Source organism: Lepisosteus oculatus, chromosome 10, assembly GCF_040954835.1.
Source record: "Lepisosteus oculatus isolate fLepOcu1 chromosome 10, fLepOcu1.hap2, whole genome shotgun sequence".
Taxonomy (NCBI): domain Eukaryota; kingdom Metazoa; phylum Chordata; class Actinopteri; order Semionotiformes; family Lepisosteidae; genus Lepisosteus; species Lepisosteus oculatus.
The window spans coordinates 30,297,449-30,323,464 of record NC_090705.1 but is presented as its reverse complement, the minus strand read 5'-3'; the positions used below and the strand labels follow the sequence as shown (position 1 = coordinate 30,323,464).

Genomic DNA, 26,016 nt, shown 5'->3' with positions numbered 1-26,016 from the left:
TCATAGCTTTATTTTTACTTTTTCCATTTAAAACCCCATATCTTGTAACAGTTTCAACCCTTAACGCTTTTCTGTGTTTCAAATTTTTCCTCGTTCGGGTGTGTGGAGGTAAAGTAATATGATCTCCCACCCTCTACCTCTTTGGTGGGAGGGGTAGTGCCTCCCAATAGGTCATCTATTACCAACTGAATTAAGCAGTTGTGACGTTTTTTAATCTTATGATAATGCATTGTGTTCTGACTGAACAATGTTGTTTGGAGTTGTTTTGTATCTTGGTATTGTACTATTGCTCTGTTGTATTATTTCATATACAGTATGTTAGGTGTTATAAACTCTTGATGTGCCAAGTGAAATTCCCTTAGGGCAATAAAGGTTAATTCAATTCAGCAACAGAATCTTTTATTCTTAGGTGCATTTATTTTTATCTGTAACTTTGGTTTCAAATTTGACATTACAATTATCTTATTTATTTATTTAAATATTTTTTTATTCATAGTATATTTCTGTCAAGAAAGACACAGTTTGTTTAAAGTCTTTGACATAATTAAAAATCTGTAATCTTCATGGAAAATAACTTTTTTCATTCATATACTATACCATATTTCAACAACCTCTTGATTAATCTACTTAAAATATTTTAATGTAACCGACAATTGTTTGATTTCAGTTTGAGAGAAAAATAAACGGAAAACGGAATGGAATTCTCTCGGGTTCCTTTTTACAAGTACATTTTAATAATGCAAAGGAACAAGTAATAGGTTTATTCCATGCTGAAAAAAAGAAGAAAGAGAACACAACGTTTCGGCCGTGGAGCCTTCTTCAGGAGTGCAACCTGAAGAAGGCTCACCTGAAGAAGGCTCCATGGCCGAAACGTTCTCTTTCTTCTTTTTTTCAGCATGGAATAAACCTATTACTTTTTCCTTTGCAGCCTACACATGCTGACGCAGCTACCCACCTGAACTACTACATTTTAATAATATACATATAAAAATCTATAATCTATCAAAAATAAATTGTCACTTTATCTTCCATCAGAAGCAGTCTAATATTTTGTAGGCTAAGTGTAAAACAGTTTTTTTTGTTTTGATGCAGACATGTATGTTAAGAGGGTATACTTATGATATATTATACCCCTATGTTGTTGTATATTTATTTTCCGTGACAATTATGATATTAAATTAAATTAACTACTAAAAAATATTTAGGTTCAGGCTTATTATATAAGGATTGGAGTGAAACATCAGGTGTTGCAGACTGAAGCCAGCCCTTCTGTGTGTTAATAAAAAATAGATAAGGTGTAATCCCATCTGCTATTTGAGGAAATGGTACATCCTATAGTCTGGTGGATCCTAGTGTGAAAAACATTGTGCATTGATGCTATCTTTTTCTTTGCTAGAGGGGTGCTAACTAAGTACCAAAGAGAAAACACATTTATAAACATTTTATTTATGCAAAAATAAAAATTAAGTAAATTGGTTCCTGAAATAAATGTCAGTTTCATCCAGATGCTCCATGAGATGGGGATATTTGGCAACAAAGCTTGCTCCCTGACATCTAATAATGGATTTTGAAGAGAAAATAATGTGTACATTTTTCAGAATGTTAATCTTGCATTTAAAATTGATATAATTTCTTTGGTTTTCTAACCACTTTCCCATCTTCCTTGACACCTGTATTCAAACATTCTTTTGTAGCAGCGTGAAGGGTGTTGTGGTAGCTCATCCCAAGATTTCAATTAAGATGTGACTATTTTACAGAAAAAGGGCTCTTGTGTGTCTCACCCTGTACAATTGCTTATTTGCCACTCTGATTGAACCCTGTGGTTGCAACATGCACTGATTCTAAACATTTCAGAAAATCCTGGTTTGCTCACTGAAAGGGTAAAATAACAACAATTGAAACAACTGAAATGCACTGTAGAGCACTAAGAGCATAAATGGCTAAACCTGCTAACTCTACACTCCATGATCACAAACATTGTGGTACTATCCACCAAAATCCTTGTGTAGGACAGTAGGACAAATATGGGTGTAAATGTTGGGGTCCATCTGGCATGAGGAAGGCGTGACGGCAGGTGTGTACTGTATATGTGAAGGCAGTGGTGGTTGGGAAGGTGTGCCAACAGCTGTGAATACACAACCTGGGGTGAGAGAGTGAGGTTGTGTGTGACTTTATATAAGGAATGTATATTGAGTCTCAGCAAGTGCTCTAGAGACTTTGACTATTAGTTTGAAGAGGTCAAAGAGCAAGACTAAGGCTCAGACTGATTGCGTATGTGGCTCAACCAGAAGACATGAGATGATTGGGGATGATAGAGTGGAGCAGCAGGAGGGTCCATGTATATCATTAGTAAACTGGAGGCTCCAGATGAGTAGGAGAGTGGGTGGGAATGCTCCACGTGTGGCATAAGTGAGGAACAGTGGCATAAGTGAGTTGGAGACTCTGGACCTGGGGGTCTGCGAGTCGAGGATCCAGAGCTTTCTGACTATGTGGTGCAACTGTAACGAACAGTTCTTTCCGGACCCTATGCGGACGACACAGTCCGACGGAGTGGGGAAACACTAGGGAAACGTCATGCAGGAAAACGGGGCTGAAGACAGGGGGGCGTGTGCAAGGTGCGCTGGTGCACGGGGAGGCGTGGCCGAGGCGAACAATCCAAAAGAGAAGTCCTTAGGGAATATCCAAAAACACACGAGAAAGTCCAAAACCAGGAGATCCATCAAAACACGAAGTTAAAACCACGAAGGCCGGGTCGGAACCGGCGGACAGGGAACGGGAACGGAGGTTAAAACCTTAACGGGACCAGGCGCTTCCAGGTCCCGGACTCGCACGATATGGAAATCAGATGCAGAGCCCGGATGAGCGTCAGCGCCTGGCTTTTAATTTGGGCTGGGAATGGGAAACAGGTGCACAGAATAGTCTTGAGCGAAAGGGCTGGAGCACCCTTAAGGAGGGGGAACTAATATCGTGACAGCAACATGTCCTGATGCCCCATCAGGGGGTTGGATTCATCACCACACATGGAGGAGAGTTAATGTTACAACACACACACTGCAAGGAAAAACAGTGTGTAAGAGTGAAAAGGTTTCAGCAGGCTGAAAGGGGCATCAATGACACGCACACAGTGGAGGCCACTTCCCCCCTGAAGTCACACTGTGTAATTCACATTTGTGTGATTGGTTGTTTTCCTTCATAACCTCTTTTAAAGATTCAGAGCACATGTATCAACACAAGCACTACTTTTGTCCTAGTACTCCATTCTCACAATTTCAAATTATATGATCGTATGAAATAGCACCGGAACATCCATCAGGAGGCATCATTTTCTTTTTTTATTGTGGAGTACAATGGGTGATTTAAGAAGATCGTACATTCAGTCTGAGTTGGTATGTCCACATGATGTTACTGTCATTGATGTTTATGGCTTTATCTATGATATATTCACACCATCTCTCAGGTATTTGAGCATCTACTGTGGCTCTTTACAAATCAACCAATGAAAATAACTACTTTATTATGTCTTTTTATATACTCACACATAACTGGGGGCAGCACTGGTCAGACCACCACTTATTTCACTAATATTTTCATTTACTTTGCTACACATTCTACATTTGATACGTACTTGTTGCTTAAAATGTTCTTTTGATATTATCTGGTTTCCAATGCCTGATCTTGCACTTCTAATATTAATCCTTCTGTCTCTTCTTTGAGACAGGAGCTATGCCAAAGTCGCTTCTTGCAAGAAATAGTGTATCAAGTTCTTTAAAAAATACCATGCAATGACTTGCTCCTGTGAAGTTCTATTTTTTTCTTTTTGAATGCAGTTTAAAGCATTGCTTGGAGGATACAAAGGGAATCCCAGTCTCAGACAGCTAGTAAAATAGAACTGTATACATTACCAATGACATGATGGCGATTTTGTACCGATACCATCTCCTTGATATGTGCATGTCTGTCTTCCATTATTTCATTGATGCCCCTACAAACCAAACTAAAGTTGGCTTAATTGGTTGATGTTTATGACTTCCAATATCCATAGTTAGAAAAGCAGGATTGTTTACTTCAGCCAGCAAGCCCACGTTTTTATAAATATTCTGTATTTTTCATGTGAACGGTTCCTGGGTTGGGTACCTTTCAGAACAAGAGAACAAGTCTGTCCTGTGACCATGTTGGATGTCTGAACAAGGTGCTGTGTTTAGCCACCACCATTTAAAAAAGAATTGTATTTTAGGGTATACTTTATAAGCCCTTGCCCTTTGAAACAAAATAATTATTTACTGTGTGCTTGATCACCAATTCTGTAAGTAGACTTAATTGCGTTTTAAGAGTTAGACTTTTAGGTTGTTCTACTAGATTAGGAAAACCTGTTTTTAGTTGGGATTGCTGTGCAATTTTATTTTTCTCATTTCCACATTAGAGCAATCCCCTTGTTCAGTTCTATGGTTTTGGAAACATTCTAGTAAGTACAGGCAAACCTACTATACTTCCCTTATGCAGCTGCCTTGTCACACCATGTATAGGGAACACCATCAAAAGCTTTTTTGTAACCAATCCACACCATACTTGGATTCTTGTATTCTTAGAGCTTTGCTGTAATTTTATTGTAATGTAATAGCTACAGCAAACTGGCCCAGTAGGACTGATTTTGAATTTAAGAACACATGGTGAATAGTTAACTATACTGTATAACTGAATAACTATTGTGAAAAGATGAGTCTTTGAGTAGATTATGTACTGTAGACAGTCAGTGCAGCTTTCTTAAAAATAACTGACTGTGGATGTGGCTTCAATAAGGATAGATTAAGGATATATGGCAACAGCTGCACAATCCTGTGTTTTACAATATGATGGTATAACTAATTCTGAAATTACTTTTTCAACAGCCAGTGTCTATTGGTCACCTGCCTGAATGTTCTTTTCACATTTATGTTGATGTAATGATTGATCACCAATGCACTCTGTCCATTTCACATTTTTACAGTATGATACAAGTTACAACATATTACTACTATAAAGTACATGTTGTTTTGACCACAACAATTTTAATTTACTTGTCCTTTGCATTTTTATAATGTATGCATTGACTTGTACTTGTCTTGTACTGTATATTGTTTTATTTTGCAATCTCTGTTTTAGAAATACACGTGTTTAGTTTGGTATGGTTTTGAACCTCTGCTCTGTTTGTATTACAAATCCTCATCCAAAAGCAGTTTCAAAGAACAACAATTGTAGTGTGCAGCTGACATACTGTTTAGTGTCCTTGCATTCTCCCTTCCAGATTTTGTTATTAATGGTGTTATTTAGATTTTCAAAGGAGCCCTTACAGGCTGTACAGTACCATATAAATACTAAAAAACTGACAAACACAGTGTCAAATCTCTCTTCATTTTTCATAAGCATAAACATTGTCTTTTCACATTCAGACTATGTTGCTATCTGCCTTTGACTGGGATTCCCCAAGTACTGTACCTCCTCTGGTGTGCTGGCTGCCTGTGCCATTGAAGGGTTTCAGAGTAACAGTCCTCCATTTGATATGAAAAGTTGTGAAATTATGCTTTAGACACTTTTGGGGATTGCAATGTGAAGAATGTTGCAATATCACAATGGAATGTACAGGCACAGTCCTACTTGAGAACTCCATCTGGAATTAGAATCTAGGCTTGGAAACACTTCATTTCCTTTTGTAAGAAGATTTTTTTTTTTTGTACTGTACCTCACCATACCAGATATCTCAGCTGGTCCAGTGTTCACAGAGCTAAGTCTTCTTGACTATTCTGCAGGTACATATAATTTGTTAATATTGTACGTACTATACTGCTGAAGTAAGGTTTCATCCGTCCGCTGCTATGTTTAAGATGTCTTAGTTTTAGTTGAAGTAATTTTATTAACAGTTTGACTGATTTATTTACTTTCAAAATTAGAAGTAAAAAAACAACATACAATATGTCTACATGTGCCATTTCTACATTTTGCAGCATTTACCTTTTTTTAAATATTTCCACACGATATACTTTATTTATGAAATTTGTTTTATTCTTTAAGTTGTTTGCTCTCCAATTGTTTAAGAGCTGCATAGAACCACCTTGTGAGGGAAATATGGGAGGAAATGAATTCACTCTGTTCCCTGTTGTGATACACTGCATACTTACAATTATTAATCACCTTGCCTGCCTTGAATGGATAAAGGAGAAACATCTGTTCTTTTCCATGAGATGTGTCTTTGCATTTAAGCCATTTTTAAAATGGGAAGGGATTACACACTTTTTTTACTCAAGTAGATATAAAGAGAAATACGCTACAGCTGCATACTGTAGCTCTAAAAGGCATTCTGAGGTCAAACTACTCACCCTAGTTGTATAAGTCACTATGATGAATTCTGATAGTGTTATAAGGTCAGTAGTGTATTTACTGAACCATTTCTCCTCAGGGGAAATTGGACTCCTGTATTTCATTTAAAGAAAAAAAGTTGCATTCAGGACTTGGATTAAATAAAGCCAAGCAGGAAAAATCTATGTGGATTGAGAAGCGCACTGTGTAACATTGCTTTCATACTCATAGTCAAAACTTCCAATGGATCTTCTTACAAAGTCCTTTTCAAAAGTCATTAAACATATTCAAGTAATTACTACACTGCTTTGCAGAACAAACAGGCACCTACAGTAGGTCCTTTGGCAGAAAGTGTTTCCATTTCAAAGTATAAAAAATTTGTATTCGAAACTCAGTGAACAGAAACGACTTAATTTCAAAATGATTTTAGAGCTTATGCAAAAGCAATTATTGTTGTTACAAACAAAACAATACATTAAAATCATGAAAAGTATCCTTGCCTGTGTTCACTGAGTTGCATTTTTTCTTGCGTTGATGAAATGGATATTACATTAAATAAAATAATAGTAGATGTTGTATAATTCATGAGTCCTATGACGGATTAATTCTGACATTGATAACTATATTTTGATATAATGATACTAGCCACTTGATTACATTTTGTTTTCCTTTTTTTAACATCTGGCAGTGCTACTGCACATATGTTAATAAAGTATAATCAAAGTGCCAGAGTGTTTGAGCTGCCGGAACACATCTTGGGAAAGGGGAATTTAATCTCTATGGGAATCTCCACAAGTCCTGCCACAAGGATTTCCTGGTTATTGATCAAGTTTGAGTGTAATAAAAAACAGACTTTGCAATGTCATTTGGGAAACAATGGAATTGAAATTCAAATGTGCAGTAATGTGTTCTGCTTTCATTGATTTATGTGTGTTATGTGTTGTTAATTTATCAAAGTATTTTTTTAACTAGATCATACTTTATGTAAATACCAACAACCAAAATGTCAAATTCACCAGGCATTCTTTATTCATACTTTTCACCTGAATAGCACACAATGATGATTGGTTGTCTTAATTTAATTTGAGCACCTTCACTCCTCATTTTAAAATAAATTGGATAAACTATTTTGTGATGAAAACATTTTAGGACACTTGCAGCAGTTGTTTTATTTTTACATTATTTGTACATTTATATTTAAATTTTATTTTATTAATTTTATTTCCAGTATTTACCGCATACTGTATGTGTGATTATCTGACTGCCAGTTATCACTTATGTTTACAACTGGATACTCATGTTTTAAAATGTGATAAATTATGTGAAGCCCCAGGTATCATTATCATTATACACACATACTGTACAAATGTCGGTATACAGTACTTCTATACCGATATTGTTTGAAAAATAATATTTTGAAAATGAGCTGAAAGTAGTTAATTAAAAAATAATAGTATTAAATGTAATAGACTCTATTGCACTGTAGTCTCTGTATCAACAGTATAGTATCTAAGGAAAATGCTGTATTATCAGTATATAATGCTGTGGTTTCCATATTCTTGTCTTCAGAGCGTGGTTGGAATTTCTTCCAGGACAGATCAGTTTCAACCCTTCGGCAACTGGAAGGCTGGGATTGCTGGCAGTCGATTGTGTGTGAGTGTGAGTATGGGAGTGCATGTATTAGTGACTGTGTGTTAAATTCTGTTCTGTAGATACTTGAATTCAGGAGTTTGTTTTTTTTAGTTTGCATTGCATAACTTTACAGTTGCAATTTTTTGGTAGTGGCCTCAATGAGTCACTTACTATACAAACCAACAAATAACAACTGCATGAAAAAGAAAACTTATTAAAGGAATTTTCTAAGGGTTCATTTTCTTTATTTTCTTTATGCAGACAAACCAATTATTTTGCTACTTTCTGTTGGCCATATTTGTGTAAGCAAGAACAAGCAATTGTGTTAAAAAGTTAATCAAACTGTTTGGGATGCCTCTCCACTATTGGGATTTATGTTACATTCTGGATGAAGGTAATTATAGGGGTTTTACACAAGTACTGTATTTGGCACCATATGTAGAATGTGCCACTCAGAGCTGCTCTTGTTGCTGCTTTAACCTTCACACTGTACCATGTTTGTATAGAGGATACAAGGTGATGTCTGTATCCTGAAGATGCCATTGTGATTTCCACATTAAGTCAGCTACAGATTTCAGGAGGGATAAGATATATCAAATTAGACGTATTGGACAAGGTAGATAGTCACATATGAGCCTGTCATGTGGTTTGGATCAATGCATACACGTAAAATGACAGTAATAACCTGCTAGCACTAAAAACCTCTTCTCTCTTGACCTTCAAATGTGAAAACTAATTCTGCAGGCTTGATCACATAAAGATTTAGAGAACGCAAAGTCCTGAACTGATTAAAATTGCACTGTGAAAAAGAGATTTTATTTCTTAAAATATGGTTATGGATTTACAGGTTTTGATACTGTATAATGCTTTTAATTACTTTTTACTTTTTTGTATTTCTATTAGTTATTACTTATTTAACATAGTAATATCTCATTTCCTAAATGTTTCATGTTTTATAAGACATTTCAAAAGATCAATAATGACAAACAACTAAAAAAAAGTATGAAATATCAGTGGTTTATTTACAATATATACAGTACATGTATGTACATGCATCCTGGCTATTTTTAACTTTTTTTCTAGCAATTGCCCTAATCTCTGTTACAAAGGGAATAGAGGTTTTTTTTATTCTTAAACACTGCCAGAAGGAAATGAAAAGTGCAATTTTAAAAATCTACAGCTGAGGGATGCATTTCTATAAATGTTTCAATGGGCGTTACAGCTGGTTCCAGCAGCACTGCAATCAGGGGAAATGGGGCTAATTTAGCAGGTCACCATTCAGGGAACATATCTATAAGTCATTGGATGTACCGATACTCTTGCACAGTTTCTGTAAAGATCAGGATTCATTTTATGTTTCTTTTTCTTGTTAGTAAATTGCATTGTTGTAGGCATTTGGCCATTTGTATTTATTAGAAAACATTTATTTTCCTAAGAAAAAAGTCATTTGGTTAGCTGGGTTTTCATACAATGAGTGTAGCTCTAAAAAGACCGGGATATTGACGTTAAATTATACTTTTATTATATATCAGTATTCTAAATGGATTAGGGTAACTGAGAGTAAAAAACTAGTATGGAAGTAGATAAGATTTCTGTCCTTTTGATCAGCTTCTTTAAAAGATTGTCAAAAGTTAATCTCTGATAAACAATATATAAAATAAGGTCTATTTGTTTTTACCTTTAAACCAAGAAAATAAGAATACATTAACACTGAAATTAAAGAAAATGAGGAGCAGGATATATGTACAGTATATATAAGGCGAGTAATCTGTGTACAGTACCTATGCATGTTTATGCACAGGATCTACATGAAAATACAATTTAATTTAGGCAATTTCACATTTTTAGTTATCTATGAGAAAAATAAAATGAAAATAATTTATCACTGCAGTGGTAATACCCACATTTTTGTTAAAGCAAATGTGATAGTATCATAAAAGTAATGATAATTTGTCAATCCTTTCAAGACAAATAGAGTAGTCTATTTCTGAACCAGGAGCACACCTCTGAATGAATGGGAAAAGAGCAAGTACTTTGTAATGTGCTGTTACAATTTGTATTTTGCATTTGGCATTGTTTTCTTGTCAAAGGCCTTGTGTGACTTACGTTATGTTGTTTTTATGATGTGTTATGGACTTTTTGTGTTATTGATTGTATGCTGTCGTTTAGTACAATGCTGGATTTCAGTAAATGATCATTCCATTTGATGGTTAAGCCTCAAAGAGAGACTGGAAAAGTAGACAAACATAGACATGCAATCGTCTCAAATAATTCTAAACTGCTACCGTGGAGAAATAAAGGCTGAAATACTGACTAAGCCAATATCTTCTACATTTTATAGTGCAGCAACAGGGAACATATCAACTTAACTTGTACTGTAGATAATAAAGTTAACACTCTGCATTTCAAATAAGTGCTGACCTCTGTAACGATGATAATTTGTGTGAAAAACAAACAAAAGTGAAAATGTAAATGTGCTGAGACAGCTTAGCAAATGACAGTATGAAGGAGAAGTTAGAGGAAAATACTTCCAGAAGAAGGGATTCCGAATGCACTAGGCAGGTGCAGATGTCCAGAGAAACCTGGGTGGAAGATGTTGATTATAAAGGCATAAGGAGAGACCTCTCTTGTACTTTGCAAGGTAATGAACAGCAAAAGGCTTAGAGAATTTCAGTGCACCCTCAGGTGTGCTACTGTACCTCCAGTGCTTCAATAAAGATAATTGTTTCCAAACTGACCCTTCTGGAAAGTTTGCTTTCCAAAGTTGAAAGACCCATAAGTCATGACAGAGAAGTTATAAGTTGTATCAGGGCCCTTATGTTGAACAATGCCCAAAACCATGTTTCCACAATGCTTCTGATGCTAACATCTTACTAACATCATGTTGATGCTATTCTTTCACTTTTGGAAAGCATGCAGCATTTTCTCCATGCCTTTTGTAGAAATCCAAGCCACCGATCCTTTCATACTTTATACTGGCACAGCATGGTGTTGCCCTGAGCAACACTGTATATGAGGCTGCTACCTCACACAGAAAACAATGCCAGTTAACAGACAGCTCCACTTGAAGATTAAGAATTTAAAGTTTTGTAAAAAATATGGAGAGACTATTTAACATTCAAAACCTACCAGTCTCTGTTGTTTCAGACCTAAACATGTATCAATACCCCTGTAGCGGCAAGGCTTATTAGTAATACCAGAATTAAGTTTGCTGCTCCCTTACCTTAATTCCTGTATTATTAATAAGCCTTGCTGCTACACCCCTTATATTAAATTATTAAATTAATTAAAGTATACTATCTTTGTTAGTTTCTGTTGCCTTACCTGATTTTCAGCGGTAAATGTATTTAGAATGGAACCTTAAAATCACTGTAAATTCATTAAATAAATTCAAAATCTTATCTTGAAGCTTCTGAGATGATAATGTTACCATGCCTACCATTATATGTATTTTTTCATTTCTGTCTCATGGTTACAGTTCTCATGGAGGTATCCTGGCATGCTTTTATCACTCTGCTGGTTTTTATATCTTGTTGGCAGAGTATAAAAACATATCACATGTATAAACATGATTGTGCAGATACATGTATTTGGTTTCCTATGCATTAATATACTATGAATATTTTGTTAGGATAGCAGAATGAGAGCATTTATGAGGAACAGGGTAAGAGACACTGATATTACTTGTGAGCAGCAATTTATTTAGCTTAATTCAAGCTTCTTAGAAGATTCAGGTGCATAAAAGCAATAAGTGATCACTATTAATGCTAGAATCACATCATATTACCAACAACTTTGTCTCTTATGTGGTTGAATTCCTAAATAACATTTTTTACAACATCACAATCAAGTTTCGGAAGATTTTAATTTTTCAGGAGGACGGAAACCTTTTTAAAATAAGGCAATACTGTATACAGTATTTGTTTCTACATGTATAAAATATTCATAAAATATATACTGTAGAATTGAAGCCTATCTCATTAGACAATTAGACTCTGAATATCAACAGCACCATGGCAACACATTCTAAATTGAAGGGGTACTTAAAAATATACTACATTTCTATGCCAAGTATTTGAAATCAATAATGATTTGATTTTCACATTTTTTTGCTTCAAGTACATGCCATCCAATATATAATATTAACCCCAGGCATGTACTAATAATAATTTGCCAGAACCATACATGAGATTTATTTTTGTAAATGAGCTGAACATAAATATTATGTGAAGTTTAATTTTATTGTCTTTTAATATAACACTTCAACATAACACAGTGTTTTTCCATTCTTTTGATTGACATGCTTACTAGTACAATAAATATTCTTCTTTAAAGTTTTGGCAGAGACATAAAGGGATTGTTTTGTTATTTTCTTAATCAGATTACTGTTATTAAATGAAAAACTAATTAAAGATTGAACATCATAACTACTTTGCATTGTAATGATAAATCCAAAAGTAGATGAAAAACCTCAAAGACATACAATTGTGTCAACTGCAATAGTTTAATAGCAATTTTCTTAAAGAATTGTAGCGAAATCCTCATCAGTAAGGCTGACAGGTAAAGACTCACTGACATTTAAAACAGATACGAGGCTGCTAAATGTCAACACTTTGCTACAGTGACAGCCCTAGAATTTTTTCAGCCTCTAAAGTCATTACTAGTTAGCCTCTAAAACAACAGCACTTTGAAGCACACCTTTATCTCACTAACCCTTAACCCCACATTTTAATATGAGTATGCATTGACTAGTAAGAGCCTTTTGAATCTATATGAAGGTTACTGGTGCATGTTCATATATTTTGGGAATTAAAAGGTTTTATGTCAGTTTTTTTAAGGAGCTTTGCAGAACAAAGTAATAAAATCAATTAAGTTGAAAAAAAAATAAGGTGACCCTGTCATCTGGACAATTTCAGATAGCATATTGGCAGGTAAGATGTAATCCCTGACAGAGATTCCTGTCAAAGATTGAAGACCGGATTTTGGCAGTTGCCCAAACCAAAGATCTTTAAGCATTTTTTAATGATTATACTACAGTATCAAAGGTCCTCTAAAACTTCTTGTGTATCTCTTTTCATGGGCAGCTGTGAAAGAAAACTAAGGATTTTTGCTACCATTATATACAGTATATGCTGTACATTACATATTCTACAATACTGCAAGTAATTATGTGGCTCTCAGCATATTATATAAAAAGATAATGAAACTCGTAAAACATTTTAGTAGGTAAAATAGCAAAGCTGCTGTGTACTAGTCTTTATTTTAATTAAAAACAGATTATTTAAAATATGGTGTGAAAAGGTATATCCAGTGGTGATTATCTGCTTTTAATAAACTAAAATGTTTTTTACTGGGGAAAGTTATTGGATAGATGGTTCTCCAGAAGACAGTTTCTCTTGTTTTGCTTACTTTAAAGAAATATTAAATCCTGTCAGTTGCCACTGTGAGTAAAACAGGGGTCCTTATGTGATGACAGATGGATTGTTTATGTAACAGGATAACAATGACTGTAAAAAAGGACAAAGACTTAAAACATTATTTTGCAACATAAATTACATAATTGAATTTTTTTATCCTTATTAATTCCAATGTCCTTAAAAATGTCAAAGTCTGAAAAGAGCTTAAACTGTAAGTGAATGTGAAGAAGCAGGAGGTACTGATTTCCTGCTGCATGGGAAATGTCATACTTTATTGTATCCTATAGAAATTGAACAATGCAGATACTGTACAAGAGACTGAAGGTATGAACATCACCTATTTGTCACAGTATTGTAAATATGGCTAAAGACAGAAGCCTCTGTGCATCAAGTCCAAGTTAATTTTAAAGAAATGCTCTCTTTGTAGATATTCTCTAAAACGAAAGAAATTGTACATCTGACATTTTGAAATATGAGAGTGTTTTGTGTTAAGGTCAACAAAATTTAGGGTCAAAAGAAAAAGGGTCTGTCTAAATTGAATATTTTTCACCTTCCTTTGTGAAAGTCAAAATTAACCTATATTATACGATTTGCTGCAGTTGTGTGCTCTGTATGATGCATAATCCTGTGTTTGGAGACAAAATGTGTCTGGCATATCTTTCTACACTTTTACTGACTGCACATACTTGCTCCAGCTTCTCAATAGCCTCTATAATGTAGCTCTGCTGTTCGTGAGGTTTACATACAGTACAGTATAAAGTACACCCTTTGGTTTCATAGTATAAGATTTATACTAAAATGTGGTTACATTAGTGTTTCGGTGTCACTCCTGCCAATAGTACAAGACCTGTATTGTAGATGTTCTATGGTTCTGAAAAACCATAGAAACTAGAAGTACTCTAGTTCTTAATCAAATCTATGTTTATTTTAATACAATCTAATTCATTTCAGGGTCAATCACTTCTTGTGGCAGAGATGTGATATAAATATTGACTTTTTAATCTGTTATATTGCCAGAAAAAAAAATATATTTACAATTATATTTTTCATACATTTTGTATGATATAGAAAATTGGAAGATTTAGCCAAAATGAAAAAGTAAAGGGAATCTTTCTTGATTTGTTCGTTTTTTTTTCCGGTTAGCTTATCTCAGAAATTGTAAAATGCGTTTATTTTTTTCTAAGGTTTCCTGTACTGTATCTGCATGCCTTGTCTTCAGTTATTGATATCTGGCATCATCAGATTTGTCTCTCCTCTGCTGGTACATGTAAAATAATGGCCCATTTGTTTGCACCTGCATGTATTGAGGTAATTTGACACAGGTTCATTAACTAACCTTAAAAAGTAAGTTATATATCAGTTTTACTTTCCTATCAGTTAATCTTCATTACTTTTAAAATTTCCATTATTTAATGACTATTCACATGTATGTGCTTTGGATATTCTTTGTTGTATACTGTTGTTGTTTCTGCTGATATTTCTTTGTTTGAAATTAGAAATTACCAACCAGAATTGCTATTAGATTGAGTTTAGAAATCAGAGGTCAGGAACTCTAGAGGGATTTCCAAAACAGTAAAACATCACAGTGGAATGCAGATATACATACCTGTGTTATTAAAAATTGTTAACCTTTAGAACGCATTTAAGAAGGTACTGTTTACCTAATTATTTAGCAGAGAGAACAGTAATAGTCATTATCTTTCAGTAGTTCTGCAGCATCCAATATTTGCAATTATAATTTTGCTCAACCTAGACTATGAACAAACTGTCTTTATTGACAGAAAAATACTATGAATCAAAAAACATTTAAATGAATATATAAGATCATTTTACTCAAAGGATTTAGAAGGTACTATAGTTCTTGACTCATAACTCTCAATGTGGTTGCAAAAGTTAGTTAACAGTTCTATTAAATTGCCGTTAGCTGAAGTTACTCTAAGTTCCATTCCTCCGCTGGGAGTTACAGTAAGTGTGGAGGGTTGGTATATCCTACCAACCACCATCACAGGACACTGTTTAATGTCTTTGAAATACATCATTTACTGTTTTGGCTAAAGTGTAAATACAATGATATCAGAATATTGCAATGCTTTTCTGGCCAGGCTCCTCACTCATATGGTGACACATTGAAATACTGTTTTAACTTGTATGGCAATTGCATCATATACCAGTGATATATTTGTAAACTTAAGATATCCTTAACTTAAATCCTAAGCACTTAAAGTGATATTTGATATACTGTATAAGTGCGGCTTCACATAATGCATAATATGTACATATGTTTGAACATATGTTTTTCTCAGTTAATTTACTGTAGGTATTGTGTTAAAAAATAAGGTAAATCAACCACAGAAATCAGTCAGAAATCAAACACTCAGATATTAGGCACAAGAGAAAATAAGTGAAAGAAATAGGAAGTATTATTTAGAATATAGAATTGAGGACCTTATTTCATTTTTTTCATTATTGCAAATAGCATCAGTCATGGCATTTTAGGATTTAATGTGGCTGTATTTTAAATCAATCAACACAGCGCTCCATCTATGAACTCAAACGATTAAGAAATATTCTGTTCTATTAATCTCCCAGTGAATGTTAAAAGAATGTTGTTTTGAACCTCTTTTGGATTGCCGAACTCTCTCATTATTCTAACTGAGGTAATATACTGTACAGTGCAACAAACCTAACAATGTAGGTGCAACTGCCCATTAGCTGAAACTAAATTATAAAATGGTCTATGCATAGAAAAAGACAAACACCATTTAAGAGACAGATCTAGGTAAAATTCCATCAGTTTAATAGTCTAGTGCAGCTGTAGCAATGACATGGTTGTCCATAATTAGAGGCTTTATAAATGCAACTGAGTATCAGAACCAATAGCATTAGTTGTACTTGTAATGCCTCTCACTATACTGTACATAAAAATATGCCTATTCTATAAAAAGCACAGCATAGCACATAACTATGAGAAGGCATACATAGCAAATTGTGGAATTTTATCTATGGGTTTCCATGGAAAAAGGAGACATTGAAACATGCATCTTTAAACTAAAGAAGCATCCACATCTTAAAACAGAAACAATGTTAATTGTTATCGGAACAAGTAAAGGTTTATTCCATGTTGAAAAGAAAAGAGACAGAACATTTTGGCTGTGGAGCCGTCTTCAGGTGTGAGGGAGAGAGGAAAACCGGCAGCTGATAGAGCCCGGGAGAACAAAAGCCGACTTAAATTGTTATTGTACCTACAGTATATACAAATTTGATTAATCTGGATCCCTCTAGAAATTTTGCCTTGGGCCACATGTTACAAAGATAATTATGAAAACCCATCTGTTATGAATAAAAAAATCAAGTGGTTTTGAAATGTATAGTTGCAGTTAGCACAGTTAGCACAAGTTGTTTGTAATGTTTTTGCTAAAATGACCCTAGCCTATTTTTCCTTATAAATCTGATTTCCGTTGATGTCTTTTGCACATTACAGCTCACATTTGCACATTACTTGGTCTCTTAAACAGACTTGTCATTTAAGTAATTTTATTTGGCTTTTGCTTGAATTTAGCTAAATTGAATTTAGCTTCAATTGAATTTACGGCAGTTGTGTGTGGCTACATCTATGAAAAAAGGGTTATGTTTTTTAAGCAAGTGATGGCATTTTAAAAAAGCATAATTTCTAAGACAGTTACAGTATCATACAGTAGGTAAAATTGTTTTTCACAAACAGTACACAGTACTGGCAGTGTTTATTAGCTTCTCAAAGCTGTGGTAGATTTTCTATTAAGGGAAAAATATAATTAAATAATTATTAAAACTAGATCATTAATTTAATTAAATATGATATAGATAACGTGGGATAACAAAGTAACTATAGTTACCACATTTGTGACCTGCACTGATGGGATCTGTTTTTAAATTAGGACAAATTCAATGACGAGAAAGCTTAGTTTTAAGCTACTGTGCATTTTAGCAAAGCTATTAATATTTTTTTCTAATCATAGTGTCATAATTGTTAATACTGACAAATGTTGAGATTTTAAAATCCTATTTATATGCACTGGCATGTCAAAGAAACTGTGCATATCTGTTGACTACTGCCTTGCTACGCATCAAGGGATTAGATATTTTAGTCAATGTGAATCATCTCTCTGATGCATTTTGATCTTTTAACTTATTCAAGAGTTTTCTTTTATTGTAATTTCACATATCACAGTTGAGGATATCAGTGGAATTTGACTTTATTCAACTCACAGTGTAGAATAAAACTAAAAGCTGTCTGGTGAGGGGGGAAGCAAATAACTGAGTCTCTTACAGAGTAGCACAATAAATCTGTGAAGGAACTGTTTTGATCAAATCAGTGCATTTCTGTACCATCTTGTTTTGTAGTTCTTCTTTGTATAATTTTAATCTGAAATTTGTGACAAATTTAGTCCAAATTAATTTGAACATATTGGTTACCTTTTAGTTTTGCCAACACACCTTTGTTATTGGAATTAATATGGCACATATTCTCAAATTTGTCTTAGTCACTACACTTGTTTTCTGAGGCAGTCTCAATAATCAAGGCTTTGTCTCTTTGTGCAGAGAAGAAAGATCATTAGGATTATGATATGCCAAAAGAAATTTACTTCAAGGGGCTGTGTAGAACAGCAGGTTAATTGGATTTTCATTTTGTTTCTTTTTACAGATGGACCCAATTCAAAAAGCAGTAATAAATCACACGTTTGGAATTCCTCTGCCTCCAAAAAGAAAACACATCATTTCATGCAATGTTTGCCAACTAAGGTTTAATTCTGAGGTGAGTGAGGGGATTCTTAGTGACATCTTTTCTGGCTGGCTGTGATAAGTGCAGATGTAAAAACATTAAATAAAAATCTGTTAAGAATCCAGTAAGAATGGTGTTTGGAGGAACTCATTTTGGTGGAAGCAGTTAACTTAATCGATCCAAACAATTTTATTGATTTGTTTTCCCATCAAACGCATACAGAAGCATAAAAACAATTTCCAGAACAACTGTGTTGTTCACAAATATTTATAGCTACAGTCTTTTTAGATATGGCAAGCAGTAGGCAGAAATATAATTTTGATAATTATCTTCTTTTATACCTTGTCTAAATTATTTTATACTTTGAAATGATAGCTTTAACTGCCGCTTGCTTTTATAATGCTTTTTGATGATAAAAGATATGCACATAATTCTGTTTGAATATTTTTCACTTGCAATTAGAACATCATTGCATTTTGAAGCCCATCGATGATCTTGCTTGTTTGTATTTTTGGTCTTCTTGAATTTTATTTCTTTATCTTCAAAAATTTCAATATAAGTTTTGCATTCAAATACTTATAATATACAGTATATTCCACTTTTTGCTTTTGTTGATTCTAGTCAGTGTTGATTATGCGATAAGTTTAAACAAATACTCAGAAATGATAGGTTATCCGATAGGTTAATGATAGGTTAGAATGATCTTTTGGTAACCTATTGTTTTAGACATGTATTGTTGATACAGTAGTTTGACATATATTTCCTAACAAAGTTTAGCACCCCATCAGATACTGTATGTACAGATATGAGAGAAAAACAAATCTAAAAGCATCTTTTCATTTTGCACAAACGTTCAGTTGAACATTTGGAGTAAATATTGCATACATGAATTACAGATAACTAAATTTTATATGGAAGTGGTACCCCACAGTCAGTAAGTATCTTGTATATCTTAAAAATCTGTATTGTAATATATTTGTATCTTAATTGGATGAAAATAAGGGTCAATGAGGATTGAACAGAAAAGTGTATACTTAAGATTGCAAATGCTGTCATTTTGAAACAGGTAAATATATATTTAGATTAATGTGCAGGGACCTATGTCAGTATGTTAGCTGCAATGGAACAAGTACAGGATAGTTCCATGCTAAAAAAAAGAAAGAAGGATCAACAGTCAAAACATTTACTTTCTCCTTTTCACTATGGAAATAATGTCTACTTTTTCCTAATTAAAGTTAATTACCCCCTCACAGTCAATTTTTTCCAATAATAACCTTTACTCAGTCAGTGTACTGTGTTTTGAGCTTGATGAAAACCAAGAATCTGCACAGATATATAAAACAAATAATATAAAATTCCACTATTAATGGTATTTAATTACTTCAGGCACCTTCTGGTTCTTTAAAGTCTTCAACTTAAATTTGGTGATTCTTTTTTTGTCACTTCCCATTTAAATTTCAGATGTATTTGTATACGTATTTCAAACAGCATGCAAATGTAATTAGATGACATCCTACTGAAATAAAACTTTGCTTCCGGTATCCTAAAAAGAGATGGGTGTAGTGTCATTTTTGTACCTTTGTTCAGTACTTTGCTTTTTAAAAATATTTTACCACGTCGCATACTTTAAAAGAGATGCTGGATGATATTTTTTTTATTTGGTAGAAGAACTACTTTTAACCTGAAATAACAATCTGTTAGCCATTACCCAAGGACAGTTTTATTAGATTATTACTTAGTAATTTGTTCTTAGTATGAAAAGTAGTGTCAGCACAGTTAAATGTGAAAAGGACGACTAGAATTGTTTTTATAAGGCAAAGGCTGTCATGAGTGCATACAAGAAAATAATTAGATACATTTTCTGGAAATTGTTTTCAAGCAAACTTGCTAACAGACACTTTTGGTTGGCTAACCGTATCTTCATTTCTGTGAGTGACTGTTTACTGACATATTTAGTAGCCAGTTGTCCAGTATACAGTTTAATGTGGTAACGTGTCATGAAGAAATGCAACTGAACGCTTAATGATGAAGTCTGCCATACAAAAAAAATATATGTATGGTAATATTGTTTGATTGTACATTCTGTCTTGGTTTGTTTAATTCAGTATAAAAAATGCATTATTTTTAAAATGGCAAGTTATAGATTTCACATTGCTTTGACTTGCAAAAACTAAAACTGCTTTTGCTTTTTATTCTTTATGAGCAAAAAGTCACATACAGCATATTTAAACATTATGTTCTGTGTCTATCAAGTAGGTGTTTGATTGGGTGGCTTTCAGTGCCTGTATGTGTGGAGTTTATATGTTTTTATGTGTTTGTGTGAGTTTTCTACTGGTGTTCTAGTACTCTCCTACCTCCCATAGATATGCTAGCTGTATCTTTTAAATTGTCTATTCTAAATTGTCTGGGCTGGGCTTTTTACCTCATTATGAGCCCATGAGAGAAGAATCTTTTGTATTTACTCCATTTGCAAACTTCTGGTTATGGGGCTACACACACATACACACTTGCAGAACATTTGTTGAGACTTAAGACTTTCATTCTGTTTAATTTGCACCAATGATTATGACTTAGATTAATTTGCATGCAATATAAATTTATTATCTACTGAAATTCTATAGAAAATTATCTAATACAATATAGATGCACAACAGCCTTCCTACTAATTTACAGTGTGTTAAAACAGTATACATAGCAAGGGTTTTCTGGACACAGAGGTCTGGAATTCAGCAGAATTTGTGTATCTCTAAGAATTGTCCACGGGTTTAGAGTTACGAGAAAGAATGCATTAGTGCAGATAAGACTTAATTAGACCACTTTAACCCTTCCCCTATGTAAACAGCCTATAAATTAAGGATAACATCTGCTGAATTCTGGATCCCATTAACCAAAATAGACACTATAAATATTTCTTTCATTTAAAATTTAATAGCAGATTGTTTGGGTTATAATAAGGGCTTTTTGTGAGCACTTTGTGGACAGATAGAAGCATAGATCCACAAGAACACTTTAGATGAAAGGTTTAAAATGTCATAATACCATTACATTACTTAGTAATAGATAGCAGTTATCCAGAGAGGTTCATTTAAATAATATATTGTAAACTTTGCCTCAGAACACATTATTAGAAAGAATGTAAGGTATTAAACAGATGAGACCTAGGAGATTATATCCACTAGGCTTTCACCAAGGTGGTTTATATAATGTTGAACTTCCTGATGTCCTTGGGTCTTACCTTAAAATGTACTTGGTTAAACAGACATTCCTTTAGCATTTTGTTATGTATATTGATGTATTTCTTCCCATTCTTTTGTTTAGATTTTAAGTTGTTTTATTGTACAGAGCTTTGAGGTAATGTTTATGAAAGGGGTTCTATAACGTTTTTCATTATTGTTTGCTTTTGAAACTGTAGCAACGCAAACTATAAAATTGCTACTTTTTAATGATATATTTTGTACATTATCAGCTTTTATGAACATTTCAAGTAAAATCTTTTACAATGTGTTTCCTTTTTATTACTAAAATCATAGTATTTTGCTGTATTTTTTGCTTGCATAAAGTATTCGTTGCAAAAATAATGCATTGCTTTACAAAATACTTTTTGTAACAGAATCCCTACACTGGTTTCATAGCTTTTAAGAAGGAAAACGTTATGAAATCTAATTTAAGTAAACAAACACCAATTTTTGTAGCCATTCTTTCTTTCCAAAAGGAAATTGAAAAATAAATTGTGGAGAAAGGAATGCATTCAGTTCTTCTAGCTCCTGATTACTAGCGCATGTTAAACCAACACAATTATGTAATAATTTTCCTTCATTCGTCTCAAAAAGGCATGCTTAGAAAATGGCTATTTAATCTGTTTCAGACTGGATGTGCTATTCATTCTCGGTGCAGCATCTTTTCTCTGCATCACAGATCTTGTCATGATAATCAAAATTCATCTCAGCCATCAATCACTCTGTTGTACAGTTGAGTAGAGGTTCTATTCTGTTCATCAATCCCATCAGCACACAGAATGATGTCTGGAGACCAGAGAGACCTTTTCAATTCCAGTAGAGGCACAAGAAAATAAACTTAATTTTCATCATGAATAGTTTATCATTGGAGTTTGGTAATAAAATTAATTTGAATACATATACTTACTCCAGTGTAGGTTCTTAAATGTTTTATATCAGACTTAGAAATTTCTCATTACTTGGCGCATCATGAGAGTAATGAGACTTGAAGCCAGTGGCCCCACTGATGTAGAAATGCTGTGTTAAATTGCTAGTTGATATATTAGTGACTTGCAGAGAAATATGAAATCATAACTTAATCAAGTTTTAAGTTTCTATTTGAGTTCTGATTTGTTGCCTGAATGCATTATTTAACTGATCTCCCCCCCCCACACACACACAATTAGCATAATCACAGTCAACTAGTACGTCAACAGGCAAGATGTCTCTCCACTCAGTTTTCATGAGTTATTTCACTCTCTATGTGCATACAGTATATTTTTAGAGATTTGTTTTTAATGAATTCTAGGAATGAGTGCAGCTTCTTGAATATGAATAAGTGTGCAGGATGTTACATTCATCAACAATGCAGAACATCTTCGATTATTATTTGTTTGATAATTTTAACATTCCTGGGGATCTTATAATTTCTGAAGCATTCAATTACCATTTATAATAAAACATTTTTTTCTTGATATATTCTTAATTATACATTAGCATTTAATATAACATGAATGAAGGCACAGCAATATAAAGACTGTTTATAAATTTAAAATGTAATCTTTTTGTCTTTGACCAATTTGACAATTTGACTTAATTGACACTGGTACAGTTTGCATGTGATATTATGCATACCTGAAATGGTAAAGCACATGACAATTTGGGGAAATTGAGAATATTAATGAGAATACGATTTTTTTATGTTAAAAAAATTTCATGGTGAAAACTCAAGAAAACAAGATCTTTTTAGATATGGAATCCCATATTTGACATAAAAGTGTAAATAACATTGTAATATGACAGCTCGCGTGGGAAGTGATCTCTGTAGTATGATGTCTCTGCTATAGGTAGTTGGCTTTCATAATTTCATTTCATACCTCTGGGTGAAGTATGTACTTATTGTATTCCGTTCAGAAATTAATGGAATCAATTAATAGATATTTGTTTATATTGCAATTTTCCTCCTTAAATAACATGATATTTAAAAGACTGTTTTGGTATGTGCAGTAAAAACAATTTTAAACAAATACACATAACAGATTTAAATTCACAGGTCATTACACCAGTCTAATACATTGATACAATAGCAAAAGCAGCATGAGAACTCTACAGGTCTATAATTTCCATATCAGTCCCTGTTCAGGGCCACTTTTCATTTGACTGAATTAACATGTCTCCAACAGTATTTAAACATATGTGGAAACTCTCTCAGTGAGCTCAGATTAATAAGGCATGAAAAATAATCTGTGCTTTTTAACCGAAAAATAAAATCTCAACAAAGGTGTACCGTAGTTGTTCTGATTTATTTATTTATTTATTTATTTATTTATTTATTTTTAGGGGGGGGGGGGGTATTTCTTGTGTTGTGTATAATTCCATGTGGAATACAGAAACTAATATTGATATTAGTAGAATGATAGATGGTTGCTTCTTAACATCGTTAAGGTACCCACTAAGGAAAATTATTTTATTGGTCAGCTCTTTAAATAAAAATAGAATAAAGGGCTTATTTGTTATAGAGTCACTATTGTTATCTGATAACATTTAATGGCTAAATTTCAAAATACAGTATTCCACATTTGGGAAAATTTGGTCAAATGCTTTAATGGAGTTTGTAACCAAAGTTCGGGAGGGATGACAACAACCAAGTTGAATCAGACTTGGCTGTCAGTAATTAGCAGCCGCTCCTGATGTCATCTCCTCTCCTAAAAACTATAAACACCATATGTGATCCCCTTCTCTCCCTCAGATACATCTTTTGTATCCCATATTTTTCACATCTCCACCTTGGCAGCTATCCCTTGGTCACTTCTCACTCTGCATGGGAGTCCTAGCCTCTTCATCCTCTGGCCTGGAGGTTACCCCTTAGCCAAGCGGGTTAAGCCAAATTTTCACTAAACACTCAATAATCCTTTCAGGGCACTTTATTCTTGGGTGTTGTTATTCCTAGTGAAATGGAGAAATCAGGTGAGGTAGTGAACAATATACAGCTTATTAACTTCAAGTGCAACAGCTAATTACATTTTAACATTTTATTAAGAACCATTTGTCTCAAGTTTTGATTTTGTACAATAATAAATTGGTCATTGCCAATACAAGATGCAAAGTATTACCTAGTTAATAACCTAGTTATTACCTACTAGTTATTACCTGTAATGAGGTAGGCATTAACACTGTTATTAACACATTAAAGTAATTAACACATTAAAGTCATTAACTCATTACCTAGTTAATGAGTGCCTGAAAGTAGTACATGATTTTCAATTCCATTACAGTTCTTGATATGAAGAACCTCTCACGCCTGAAGTCTCTTTAACAGCTGAATAAATGAGGGTACAGTGTGGCATTTTGCCCGGTCACACGACAAATTTACAGTTGAGTCCCCAGTAAATCCAACCCGGACAAATCCTTAAAGACATTTGTTGTAAATTGCTGACCTTTTTACTTGGAATGTTGGAATTGCTGGAAGTTTTAGGGTGTCTTCTTGTTTTGTTGGCAGTCAAGAGCTGGTAAACCTGAGAGTGCACATCAAGAGTACCAATAAAAGCAACATACAGTTTACAGAATATGTTGATGTTCCAAAATTAATATCGTTTATGACCTTTATGACCTTCATTATGCTCTTCGTTAATGTCTAAGCTGGAACATATCATTATATCTCATTTTGTATTTCTTTTTTAAAAAAAATAAAAATCGTTTGCCCAGCCTAACAGTATTGTTGTTATTGTTTTTATCCTGTAAAGCGCTTTGAGGAGCCACCTTTAAAGGCGCCATATACAATAAAGTTCATTATTATTACTATTGTTAATTTGCTGGACAGAGAGGTGAACATTATTACGCAGAAGACAAAGATAGCAATTTACGTTGCATTGTGCATTGTGCTGCAGTAATACAGTTTTAAATAATTAAAAGTCTAAACAGTATCAACTTTATTTATGGGTTTTAAATAAAGGCAATTTAAACGCGATTTAAATCAATATAAATGTTTAAATTGTAACGCGTAGGTGACTATTCATTGTTATTAAAATGACTTAAATTTGATCATGTTGTGATATTTAGAAATATAAATTTGTTTGGTGCGAGTGCGAGTTAAGTTTTATTTAATCTCTGACCCAGGGAAACGTTTTATTTTTTCAAAGAAATGTTTGTTAAAAAAAAGTCATGGCTCCGGCTGGATTCTGGCTTGTGTTGTGGTACATGAATATAATTATATCGTTATTAATTTCTTGAGATACGCGATTCCATATTATATTCCCTTTTAATCAAATTCTAAAAGTATGCTTGTTGACTCCGGTATCACATTAGTTAGACTTTGATGCTTAAAATGTTTAGGGAGAAATGGAATACTGGTGTGTATTTTTTCTTTAAAGTACCGAGACCAGCCATATACTGTATGTTTATGTTCCAAAATTAATATAATTTATGGCCTTCACACACGTTACAGTATGCTCCTATTCTTTTTATGCCCAGCTACTAAGATTCCCTTCAGTGGTAAAATTCCATATAAATATTAAATACTAAAACGGGCACAGTAAAGACATTGAAATCTTTCTACAACCGACCAACGCACCACAAGTGCCCCTGTCGGTCAACCAATCATGTACTGTGGTATTTTGCATCGTGACGCCGTAGCCAATTACCTCCGGTACGTGTCTGTGCCGCA

At 33.6% G+C, this 26,016-nt stretch overlaps 1 protein-coding gene across 8 annotated transcripts in view; it reads left to right on the top strand.

Annotated features, from left to right (window-relative positions):
• The window catches only part of znf385d (zinc finger protein 385D), a 279,058-nt gene that overhangs the window by 215,128 nt on the left and 37,914 nt on the right, over positions 1-26,016 (top strand). For 4 of the 8 annotated variants that reach the window (XR_011190740.1, XM_069195072.1, XM_069195071.1 and 1 more), the window contains 2 exons: positions 7,900-7,989; positions 18,061-18,171. Coding sequence is in view for 7 of the 8 variants with exons in the window: in XM_069195072.1 (XP_069051173.1) it covers positions 7,900-7,989; positions 18,061-18,171 (201 nt within the window). In the remaining variant the exon portion in view is untranslated. The remainder of the gene's footprint in view (positions 1-7,899; positions 7,990-18,060; positions 18,172-26,016) is intronic. The other 4 variants (XM_069195073.1, XM_069195074.1, XM_069195076.1 and 1 more) reach the window with 4 other exon arrangements.